General features: G+C 45.2%; 1 protein-coding gene across 2 annotated transcripts in view; it reads left to right on the top strand.

The window, feature by feature from the left end:
• LOC139918440 (uncharacterized) overlaps positions 1–12,042 on the top strand; it is a 38,565-nt gene extending 26,523 nt beyond the window's left edge. The window contains exons 32-47 of one of the 2 annotated variants that reach the window (XM_078290760.1): positions 1,012–1,196; positions 2,314–2,573; positions 2,706–2,943; positions 3,064–3,247; positions 3,456–3,582; positions 3,864–3,950; positions 4,272–4,454; positions 4,769–5,052; positions 5,653–5,801; positions 6,463–6,547; positions 7,769–7,883; positions 8,850–8,981; positions 9,093–9,350; positions 9,903–10,038; positions 10,236–10,395; positions 11,088–12,042. In XM_078290760.1, the coding sequence (XP_078146886.1) occupies positions 1,012–1,196; positions 2,314–2,573; positions 2,706–2,943; positions 3,064–3,247; positions 3,456–3,582; positions 3,864–3,950; positions 4,272–4,454; positions 4,769–5,052; positions 5,653–5,801; positions 6,463–6,547; positions 7,769–7,883; positions 8,850–8,981; positions 9,093–9,350; positions 9,903–10,038; positions 10,236–10,395; positions 11,088–11,504 (3,000 nt within the window). In that variant the 3' untranslated portion in view covers positions 11,505–12,042. Of the gene's footprint in view, positions 1–1,011; positions 1,197–2,313; positions 2,574–2,705; positions 2,944–3,063; positions 3,248–3,455; positions 3,583–3,863; positions 3,951–4,271; positions 4,455–4,768; positions 5,053–5,652; positions 5,804–6,462; positions 6,548–7,768; positions 7,884–8,849; positions 8,982–9,092; positions 9,351–9,902; positions 10,039–10,235; positions 10,396–11,087 lie in introns of those variants that run through there. The other variant, XR_013507549.1, reaches the window with a different exon arrangement.
• The last annotated feature ends 328 nt before the right edge of the window (positions 12,043–12,370 follow it).

Raw genomic sequence — 12,370 nt, 5'->3', positions numbered from 1 at the left:
TGGTATTGCCCATTGGTCATGCGTCAGCTATTCAGGGAACACACTCAACTCATTCTACAAAGATAGTGCTTAAAGACTGACCGAGATTATTCCAGCCCCACCTGTGAACACAGAAGATAAAGGGCTATGAATGTGTTGTGTAAGGACACAATATTTACTAGTTGCATGGACACCAGAGGCCAAACAGAATCTTCCTGAAACGCTCCGCATTAGAAATCCACTGTGACCTGTGATGGTGAACAAGGCGGGAGTAATCCACCTCTGATTAAAGGATGAAGACGCCAACCATTATGAGTCACACTAAGGCCAGAGAGATCTGTAGCTGCTTTGAAGATGAGCAGAAACAGCAGGTGACTGGTGAGGCGTGTTATACACTGGGCTGAGGGTTGCGCATTAGGTCAGACATTTCCAATGCCTTTTTTAGCCTGTGTTACAGCTACAAGGGATAGTGTATGGTATTCTGATGACAGTTCCTTTGTCTGACCGATGCTGCATTCACGTCATATGGGAAAGATGGTAGATACAAGATTCCAACTTGAAACTACCGTGTACGTCAGGTGGTAAATACTACATGGGAAGTCCCTGTAGTCAAGTGGAGAAAATGACATAATATAAACACAACAGAATGAACGATTTTCATCACATAAGTTATTTTGTGATCATAAGTCTTAAAATGTTGTGACCGGACACAGCTACTTGCTTGGAATTTTCGTTTTGTGATTGACATTGCAGTGTTTGGTTTGCTGTAAAACATGAACTCAAGTGCGTCTTTCATTGAGTGCATGTGTTTTAAGTGTGAAAAAGCTGATCAGGAGCAAGAAAAGTCTATAGAAAACTACAATCATGGCATCTTGATGGCTTCAAATGAGTTTGAATGCTGCTGAGTTTGGAGTCGTCCTATATGATGCAAATTCATCTTAATACTGTTCTCATCAGTTGAGTTACAGCATGTTCTTCCTTTTATCCTCAAATTTTCCAATCTCATTCTCTTGGTTTTTTTTTTTTTTCCAGGCCTCCAGCCCCTGGTCAGCGGAGAGTGGGCTGTGGCCGCAAGTCCCAGGGGAGGGGGGCTGCGTGCTGGACGACTACCCCAGCGAGGAGTTCCATGCCCTGGCCACGGCTCAGCTGCCTGGCACCCTCCTCCGGGAGCAGAGGCTGGCCCTGCTGGAGCTGCTGGAGTCCAACTGGGATACTGGGTAATTAACACACAGGCAGACACGTGCGCACACTTACATAGTCCTCTCTCTCCCCCATTTGCACTCATATCATGTGCTGTGTCCTGAATATTATCCGGAAGCAGGTGCATTAATTGGGTGTTTTTCTTGTTGAGGAAAAGTAATGGCCAGAGATGGCTAGGTAAAAGAAGCTAATGGCTTTGGGGTTAGTAATTCTCGTCCTTTCAGGTGATTACAGGAGTAAAGTGGGGACATTGTATCACAATTAATAGTTATTTTATCCCTTGGTGATCTGCTCAGCAAAAGCAGCCACATATCAGCCTCTTGTTTGGGTTTGAAGGGTGTACCACTCCAGAGACTTCACTCCGGGGATTAACCCGGATTTAGTCGCTCATAACTCTGCCCCATCTAGTGATGTACTGTAACAGATGTGTGTGAGCTGAGGTCACCAGTTCAGGTAGGGAGAAGGTCACCCAAGCCACTCCACTCATATCACAGTAGGATGAATAATTAAGGGATAATACACAAAGTGTCCATTAGATGAATTTAATGAGATGTAAAGCCAGTGGTAAGGAAATAATGGAGACCTTGCAGGCAATTAAATATATAGTATTCAGCAAGGCCATGGTATGAAGTGACAATTTGAATGACCTTGCATTGTAACAAATAGAAACGAGATGGCTGAAATGTGGAGCGTAACTCTTTAGGCACACGCATAGCTTAATAATTTAGCTGCCATCTAGTACAGTAGTCAAATTGAGAGATCTGACAAGAGCTGACATTTCTTGAGAGCGCAGATCAGAATCCCTCAGTGCCTTTAACTCTGTAATCATTAGGCACGTTTAACGCCGCTGAGTACTGTATATTCTGCAGAGGAATGTAGGTCACACAGTTATGCCACTTTGTTGAGATGTTAAGATCACTGAGCCTCGGTGGAAGTGCTTGCCCTCGTCTTTCATCCATGCATCGGGTTTGTAGGATCTCTAAAGCTATAAGCAACCATGTATCAAATTTAAGACACGGTCATTCTCACGGTCAATCGAGCGATTCTCTTATTTCCCGTTGTAGTCAGGGTTTTGAATGTTAGTTGCAATAGCACTCCAACACCCACTAATAAACCCCTTCCCTATTTTTCCAGTGATCGGTACTCTCAGTACCTCACGGCCCAGGTGATCGACAGCGATGGGCGAACAATCAAAAGCACAAAATCCTCCTTCTTCCACTTCTTGTCTCGTCTGGAATGGGTCCCTGCCTATCGTCTGCTGGAGGGCAGCACGCGAGAGACCGAGTACCTCTGTCCCACCTCGGTCTACCTGATCTCACCTGAGGTCACCAGCCTGTTGGGGACTCATGTCTGCTATGTGGACTCACAGCCCAGCGAGTTCAGCAGAGCTCTTGGTAAGAATGTGAGACTTATATTATCCATAGTATGATCTCGTAGTTTATGCTGCAACTGTTTTGAGATCAGTTACCTAATAATCTGTGGAGTCTAATGCCTGTCTAATGTCTAATGCTGTGTCTCTCCTTTAGGAATGAGACACAGCATCTCAGTGGAGGCGCTGATTACCTACCTGAAGAAATGGTGTGTCAAACCGCAACCAGATAACCAGGAAGAGAACCTACCCAAGGACGAGTTGGAGGGGACAGAGTTCACCTCCACGGTGCAGCACATCCACAACGTCTACCTGTACCTGCATAAGAACTGTTCCCAGAGCAGCCTGAAGGAGCTGTTCCAGCACACCCCCGCTGTCTTCATAGAGTACAACAGGTCTGTCACCAGCTGTATTCGTTTTTGAAAGAATAATCAACACACCTTTCTCAGGGTTAATTCCTGAAGAATGATTTAGACACGAGAGGCCACAAGTCTGTCTTTCCCTCCCTTCTCTAGGCGGAATGACGAGTGGTGTTCGGGACGCTTCTACCACCTGAAGGAGGTGTGCTGGAGCGACCCGACAGCCATGTTTAAGCGCTACATCAGGCTGACCCGCGGACCAGACAGCACCGTCCAGGAGCCCAGACTCTTGGCTCCCTTCTATAGCCAACTGGAAGGCATGAGAGACCTCTTCAGCAGGGTATGCTGCTCTATTGTCGTGGTCCTGCAAAGATCCCGTGTCTCAGTTTTTGTCAGGGACAAAGCCAAACCTTTAAAAAGTAGTCATTTGTTTATTAACTTCTGTTGGCCCTGCTGTATTTACTAAATTCCCAATCAGGACCTAACTCCCCCATTACTAATATGCACTTTATGTGTGTGTGCGTGTGTGTGTGTGTGTGTGTGTGTAGCTGCTGAATGTGGAGCCCAGTCCCAACATGAACCAATATGTAGGTTTGTTGGAGCTGATCTGTTCATCGTCTCCCATACCAACTGCCGAAGTGCTGCAGGACGTGTCGGTGCTCTATGCCAGACTTGGTGAGGACATTTAGATTGCCAGTCCTTTTCTTCTTTCAGAGTGCTTCTCGCATTCATGACTCACACATTTCCTTACTCTTTATGTCCCATCTGTCTGCTGCTAATTATCTTTCTGTTGAACAACTGTTATGGCTCCCCCTGGACTAGCTTCACACTCCTGTTGTCATATCTCATATCCGCCCTCTGTAATTGTAATAGTGCTCTCAGAGTTTAAGTTGTATGTGTTGTAATAATATAATATAATATAATACAATATAATATATAATGTCTCTCTTTTCCAGCTCACAAGTGTAAAATTCCAGTATCTGGGGACCAGGAGTACATCACTCAGAGAAAAACCAATCCCAGCTACTGCTCCAGTTTGAAGGGTGAGGAACACACACACATGCATGTTGCAAACACAACCCAACCCCCACCACTAGGGGTGCACTGATCCAATATCCAGTATTGGAATCGGATCGGATCCTGGCGAATTCTGATGCATCCGTATCTGCTGCAGGTTGTTCGATCAACCTCCGATCCATTTATTTATTTATCTTATTTCCTCACTCCAGTTTTGCAAATTGACATAAAAAAGTATTTGCTGTAAACAAATGTCATCTCTACTCTGGAGAAGTGGCTGCTACCTAGACAGTCTGGAATTACTTTAAACTAACTAGCCCCGGCTGACCTTTTCGCCCGATGTCCAGGTATGCTGTCCGACATGAGGGTGTTCCCCACCAAGGATAACAGCTGGGTGACTCTGGCCCACAGACCCATGATCTCTGACAGCAAAGAATTGGAGAAGGTCTTTAAACCCCACAGACAGATCTGTCTGCTCAACCTGCCAACCCCAGACAAGAAGACCAGGACCAGGACTGGGAACCAACATGGTATGCTGCTGGTACATTTTTTCTATATGGTTATCAATGTTAAAGTTATTCAGTTACAGATCCCATCATAATTTGGGGAAACACTTGGGATAGTAGCAGATGTGTATCTGACTATAGACTAGCTTTTATGTAATTATCCATTATTATTTTTGACCTCCGTTTTATGTTTTGCTTTAATGTTTCTGGCCTTGCTTTTATACTTCTTATCTTGCTTTCATTGCTTTTGGTTTGGCTTTGTTAATGTGCTTTGTAATGGTTTTCTGAAAAGTGGCTACATAAATAAAGATTTTTATGGTTATATGAATGCCCGGCAGGTCAGACAATGCCAGGAGAGCGAGTTAGCAGTGTGCCTGCCTTCAGCGAGGAGGACCGGTTTCTGTTCTTGGAGATCTGCGGTATCCGTCAGCTGTCGCACTGCGTGAAGACCGAGGCCCTTACCGAGAACCTGAGGCCCTGCCCCTCCATGCAGGCCCTAGTGCACTCGGTGATGCCCTACATCCAGAGGTTCCTGTACCACCACGAGGAGCTGGCCGAAATCTACCCAGAGCTGCTTGACAACCACATCGGAGAGAGGATCAAACGGCTTCACTATGGACAGGTCAGAACATCACTCTCAGGGCATTTTTGCACGTAGTTGGTTTAGCGCAGTTATTTCGAACCTTGGAGCGGTTTCCTCCTTAGTTGGGTTAGTTCAGTCCTATGAAAAAATAGCAATCGAACCAAGACCTTGTTGAGTGCTTCGCATGGAGGGAGAACCTGGTCTGACTGTGATCACACCCAACTACAAGAAAGCACTGTGCATTGTGGGTTAAGCGCACTGTAAATTATGAGATAAGGACACGTTTTTCCCTGGAGGAAAGTCCTTTCCCGCACCAGACGTCATACCAATAAAGGAATGAATGCTCCCACATGTTTTTTTTTTTTTGTTGATAAATTATGGTTTGCTTGACATTCGGCTGCGTGAAACGTAATCTAACCGATACATAGTTCAACAAAGCAACAACTTGTCCCCTGATTCGGACCAAAAGGTTTGAAAACACCCTCAGAGTAAGCTCATCCGAGCACCTCTTCTGTTGGCCTGATGATAGATGCTGACTCATGGCACCTGGAAGGTAGAGCTAGAAAGAAGCTCCAAACGTACTGCAGTGTGAAACTTATTTATGTTTCTGGGTTTGCAATTTTGTCCTGCTGTGTCCAGGTGGGTAAGCTGTACATCCGCTACCAGCTGTCTGTGGCCGACGATGAGATTCCTGTGGTGGAGCTTCAGGATGTGATCTGTCTGCTGAAGGACAAAAAGGAGCTCTACATCCAGAAAGATCACCTCTCAGCCAAGCTGGACATCTGCAGGTGTGTATGTGAAGGGACAGGTCCAACACAGTTCCGCTGTGAGACTGGTTCCCACAACTACTTAATGACAGAGACTGAAACTTTGATAGATCCAAATAGGCTGAATTACTGCGATAGGTTGCACAATGGGAGACCAGCAGCAGACTCTGAATCCTTGATGCGCCGTGGCTTCCTGATCAGAGATGCAGAGCTTGATGTCACGTGACAGCTAGGCCTATAGCCTGCATAAATAAATAATGGACTAGGCCTATAGATCCATATTAGCAATAATGGATTACTGTAGCCTGAAGATTTATTATTTGAATCTGGTAGTGTAGCCTGCTGTCTCTTTCAGTAAGTCTAAGTTCTTTTCTATCTAAAATGGTTTAGGTTATAGTTTTAGGACTAGACTTTGAAATATTAGTATTAATGATAGAATCATCCAGAACAGGAATTATGTGGCATCAGCACTGACAGTAGAACTGATCTAGTCTTATCAACAGAGAATCAGACAATTAAGCAGCATAAATAATGGAATCACTGTGATAAAATCCTATTGATACTCATCCCTATATGTGTATTTGTATATGTGTGTCGGTCTATGTTTGTGTCTGCATGCACACAAGTTATCCTGCAATACCTTGTAATATTGTGTGTGCATGTGTGTGTGTTCGTGTTGCAGAGAGCTGGTGAAACTATTCTGCACAGAGAGCAGCCACAGGAAAGAGCTGATACATTTCCTGACTGGCCTAATGACCTCACTCAGTGTAAGTGATATGATCTCTTCTAGCATTGAATCACTAATCCATATCCAACGAAAGGGGTCCTTGCTTGCTCATGGTCTTTCATTCTATCGTTCTCTGCCTTTCTTTTGCACACACACACACACACACACACACACACACACACACACACACATACAAACCACTGCCACCACCAGGGAGCTGACAGCAGCTAGAATTAATAGGATATTTCCCTGGGGGGGGAGTCACGTTTACATGGCAACTTGCACCTCATCCTCTCTCTGATCTTTAGACCGCCGCATCAGAGACTTTAAAGCAAGAGGCACAGTTACAAGGTTAACAAGGCTGAGATCAGGCCTGAACATTGATACTTATATGCTGAATATCCTGTCTGTGTGTTTTTCTTTGTGTAACAGTTGCTTTGGGACATGCTGGGTTGCATTACATAATTGAGATTGAAATGGAGAAAAGGCGCAGATTGTTGAATGTTTAAGTTGGTTTAACTAATTAAGTTGCATTGCCGAATTTGCCAAAGTTAAGAAAATGGAATTTTTGACTGTTTGATTAAAGGTTTTAATGATGTGATTCCACATCACACCAAGAGCCATTACATCCATTCAATACACCCGAGTCAGACAGATTTGCAGATATGAGCGGCTTATGGAAATTGCATACAGATCTGCCTCTCTACTTATTATTCCAGCTTATTACTTTTACTTTTTTATTATTCCAGGGAATTGATCAAACGGTTCCTCGCCAAACATGCTAATTAGGTCATCAACATTTTAACAAGATGAGACGTCTCTGAAGCGGCAATGTTGGGAATAGCTTCCTCTGCTGCCTCTGTTGGCAAGGGAATCTGGAAGGAGACACTCAAAATCAACTCCCTGTTCTTATACAGTAGTTCTTCTTCTTGTATAGTTTATTCAGAGGCAAATAAGGACATTGGATTGAATCTCTGGTGGTCCAGCCCTGTATGTTTGATCCTCTCTTTTTTGTAATGTAGTGTAAGTTTTAAGTTGTTTGGAATAGCCTAGTCTGACGCAGGCATACTTTCAGTCACTGGGAGAGGAGAGGTGTGTGTGTTGGGGAACAAAATCTGTCATAACCTCGCAGTTCCTCCAGAGTGAGCGAAAAGAATGCCAAAATTCGGCAACTCTTGGAGAACAGTGGACAAAGCTTTAAGTTTAAAAGTCATTAATTGTGTGTGTGTGTGTGTGTGTGTGTGTGTGTGTGTGTGTGCAGGACCCAAGAGATCTGAAGAGATACTTGCAGAAGGAGGACATCAAAGAGCTGCCCGCTGAGGAGGAGCGGTGGGAGGTCCCAGAGCCTCCCAAACCAGAGGTTAGACTGGAGAAAGGTATGGAAGACACATAATCGCTCAGGTTTTCCCACACACTAACACGCACTGGGCTAAATTCCCCTCCCACAAGACCAGTTCGCCACAAATTGGAAGCGATTTATGGAAAAAGAAGGTAACAGGTAACTAATGGGTGACCAGCATTGCTCTGGCGGAGTCACACCAGCCGCATTAACATTAACTTCCATTCCATCCATTGCTGTGTATGGTTATAGGTTAAGGTTCTCAACCACAGGCGAAACACGTTGATGTCACATTGCTGGTGCCATATTGTACCATCTATAAGCAGCTTGGGGAAGATGTGTGAGAGATTGACAGCTTGATGCAAAACAGTGCCATGTAACACACTGCTATAATTAGAGCATGGGATGGATCCTAACAGAAGGTGCTACTTCCTCCCAGCTTGTCTGTCTGTGACATTGGAAATCCGCAGTTTCTCCGGTTCTCTCTCCGACACTTGCCCCAATTTCCATATCATTTCATAATATGCTAAGTGTTCTCCTCCACAGTCTCGCCCTTGCACAAACACCGTCTTCCTCTAAGCACACAGACACACATGCGCGCACGCAGATACGTTTCCAGTGTGTTTTGCGCATATGCTAATTCCGGTTTGTTCGCTGTTCTGTGTGGCAACATGAAAGAGCAGCTGTTGCCAGGGCTCAAAGAGCGGGAGGAGCAGATCCCTCGCTGCAGAGCAGAGTGCACACACACACACACACACACACACAAAACTGCAATACAAACATGATCAAAAGAGTTCATGTTTTTCTTTACAAAATATCTTTTTCATGACATAAGAGTAATGAAACAGGCCGACCCATGAAAATCTTAACTGACGTCTTGTTTAATTAAGTCACAGCGTTAACGAAAACGGGGTTAGAGGGAATTTGTGTTCGGGAGCATGTTGTGTAACCCTTCCTTTCTTCTTCTCCTTTGTTTTTTCCCTTCTTATCTGCTGTAAACCAGTACCATCAAAGAGTTTCTCTACTGTCACCGCCCCAGAAGAGCCGTCTCGCTCCGGGCAAGAGAACGGAGAGCAGACCCTCGTTTGCTGGCCTCCACGGGCGTCTATAGTGAACACAGGGGCTAGTCGCACAGGTACTGTACAGCACTATATAGGATGAAGGGAGCTGGTTTCAGCATCAGGAATATTTTTTTAATGTGAAACTGCATTGCTCATTTCCATGTCCATGTATTTTGGCCCACTAGGTCAGGCAGATGGGGTAGTAGACGCAGTTATGAAGATGTGGCCACCGCCTGCTGGGCCTAAAGACCGAGACCCAGAGAGAGACGTGGCCCCCAGAGGCAGCAGCCATGTCGCTGTTCCCCAGAGTCCCAGCAGCAGCTACGAGGGGAACCAGCCTCCGAAGACCGGCGACAGAACCGCCGACCAACCCGGCCCCCAGAGAGACCATCCAGTCCAGCCTAACGCTGCTGCAGCGACCACCAGCATCCCGCGGCTTTCAGGTCGGACATTCAACCAATTTCTAAAAATCCCTTTGGAGGTCATCATCTCGCAACTTCAGTTCATCTCTTGTATGGCAGCAGTTCGTAGCTAGCTACATCTTACGTTTAGTGTCATAGACAATGGGGCTTTTATCCCTGAAAAGAAAAGTGTTTGTTGTTAATATTAAAAATAGAATGCACACGCGCATGTAAGCAGAAATGAAGATCATGAAATTTTACACGCATCTAGTAATTTGAGGGATTTTTATTTTTTGTAATTTGATCCTTCATCCTGTATAAATAATCCTCCGGAAATACAAACACTCTGTTTAAAACATTAGAATACAAGACCTAAAAAATAATCCCGTTTTAATCCTTTTCTCCAACACGTGCCCTTAGATGCTCAACATGTCATCTCTCAACATGTGGTATTCAAAATGACATTACAAAAATTACAAAATTCTGAATCCTTTAGATGTATTCTTTGCTTGTAAAGTCCCAAATTCTGCATGTACAGTACACCCTGTTCTGTTTTTAAAGGTTCTCTAATGGCTCCCGGTGTGTTATTGACAGAGCGCAGCCAACAGAGCGGCGTTGGAGTGGGTGAGAGCGGCGAGTCTGGCAGAGGAGAGGATGGAGAGGAAAGCCTCCAGGCTCCCGGACCGAGCCACGCCAAGACGGACGCCAGCCAGCCCACGCCGCCCGGCCAGTAGGTTTCCTCTCCGGAATCCATAAACTGGGAAAAACACCCCTCTTAAATATTGATGCAGAAAAATAAATGTTGGTTTTCAGTATTACTCAATGCGTAATCCCAATTCCCCCGACTCCCTTCCCCCCCCCCCTTTTCTCTTTCATCTCATCCTTGCCACCGTCTTCCTCCTCCTCCTCCTCCTCCCTGTTCTCCAGCAGCGTCGCCCTTGACGCAGTGATGCTTCCCAGCGTGTTCCAGGGGAGCGGAGAGAGCCAGCGTCCTCCTCTGGTCCTGGACTTTCCCCTCTGGAACAAAGGCCAGCCGCCGCAGGCCACTCTGGAGGACATGGAGCTCACCTGCGAGAGACCCACCACCGTCAGTACATCCAGTGTAGCGCTGTCCAGACAGACCGGGGTTGAGCTATATCTGTATAAGCAGCTCTGTGCAGATTATAAGAAGCATTATAGAAGCATTTCCCTTTGGATAGCTCAGCTGGTTTAAAGGAGGTCACCCTACCTGTCACCCTACCTGTTTTCAGCGCTGTTGAATAGTAGGGATGGGACGATATGCTTATCTCAAGTATGACTGTGCAGAATTATGTTTATTTCCAAGCCACAAGTCTTTCTAGCATTGGCACTGGCTTGCTAGAATGTAAACAACCATTTAAAAATATCATAACAAAATGCAAATAATGTAATTTCAATGGAGAGCTTGTGAAATTGTGATGGTCAAGCCGTCTCATTTGTGATTAATACAGCAGAATAAAATGGAGCTAATAGCGCGATTCATTTTTTGCGTTGATACGTATTGTCACATTTTTGTATTACGATATATTGAATTTCGATATATCGTCCCATCCCTATTGTATAGAATCAGGTAGTGTGTGTTAATGTAAATTTGCTCACTCAGTTATACAGCTAGTCAGCTAAATGCTAAATCGTAATTGTAATTATCTTCATTGTCTTAACATGAACAAAGTCAAATGATGTACTTGTGAGGTATTTTTCAGCAGTGGTTGTGCGTTATCATGGAAAAGGTTTTCAGAGTTGGTGCTTTGCTTTTGGCAGGTGGTGCTGTCCGACGACCCGCGGGATGTGGCGGCGATCGGGGAGTGGGGGGAGCAGCTGGTCAACTCTTTCCTGTGCCACTGGCGGGACAGCGGCGAGCCCGGGCGGCCCGCGCACGTCCTGTGGTGCAACCAGCAGGGAGAGAGCGGCCAGCCGTACGACTTCAAGCTCACCTTCGAGCCGGCGGGCCGAGCGGCGGGGGCGGTGTACGTGGAGGTGAAGTCGACGGTGAAGAGGGAGAAGGCGTTCATCCACCTCTCCGCCAACGAGCTGGACTTTGCGCTGAAAGAGAGGGAGCGCTACCACATCTTCCGCGTGTACAGCGCGGGCAACGCCCAGAACGTCCGCCTGTGCCGCATTCAGAACCTGGCGCAGCACCTGCACGCCAAAGACCTGGCACTCTTTCTGTTCGTGTAGGTCCTTTTAAAGTGCGGGGAGACCTTTTCGGCTTTATTTTCTCACGCAAGTCTGTGGAAGTTTTGATTGTTTTGTGGAGAGTATGAAGGTCTTTTGTGTACTGTGTGTGCAATATTTACACTATACACTCACCACACACCACCTTGCTACTGAAAAACATTTCTTATGCCTTTTTAAGTATATTCTAACTGCACTGATTTTTTTTAAACATTTTTGTAAGTGTGTCAACGTTATGGACATTGCTGTTTTTTTAATTAAATGACATTACTCGTCTCATTGCGTTAAATGAATGACACAATTTGCACATTCCTTTAAAGATTGTCATTTAAGTTTGTCCAAAATATCTTTTCAATGTCAGTAAACTGCAGACCACTGTCTTTCTTCTAGTATATGTACTATTTTAAAGTCATCACTAGACAAACCAATTTTTTTTAATCCTTAAAATGCGGTCTAACCCTCTGTGATTTTGTAGTTTTTATTTTTGTGGTCACCATACCTCATCTTTTACTGTAGCATTCCTTTGACAAATAAAATCTGTTTTTCCTACTGGCCCCAAGTGTTCAAGTGGCTTTTGTGTTTTTATCATTCTCTGTGGCAGAGTCTTTTAAAACTCATTCCAACTCCTAGAATGCTAAGAGTGTGATGATGCAAGTATGTGAACACACACACACACACACACACACACACACACACACACACACAGTCCAGGTCAGTGTAGAGGCAAGCTAAACGGTGATGTGTGAAACAGGCTTAGGACCTCATTTCTCCTCATTATCCTCACCTTGCCCTTGTCTTTACTAGATAACAAACCTACTGTGGCCACAAACAGTATATTATCTGTAATGAGGAACCAGCTGCCTCAAGCA

The sequence above is a fragment of the Centroberyx gerrardi genome, chromosome 20, assembly GCF_048128805.1.
Source record: "Centroberyx gerrardi isolate f3 chromosome 20, fCenGer3.hap1.cur.20231027, whole genome shotgun sequence".
Taxonomy (NCBI): Eukaryota; Metazoa; Chordata; class Actinopteri; order Beryciformes; family Berycidae; genus Centroberyx; species Centroberyx gerrardi.
Note: the sequence above shows the minus strand (reverse complement) of the source record. Positions and strands in the feature narration are given on the sequence as shown.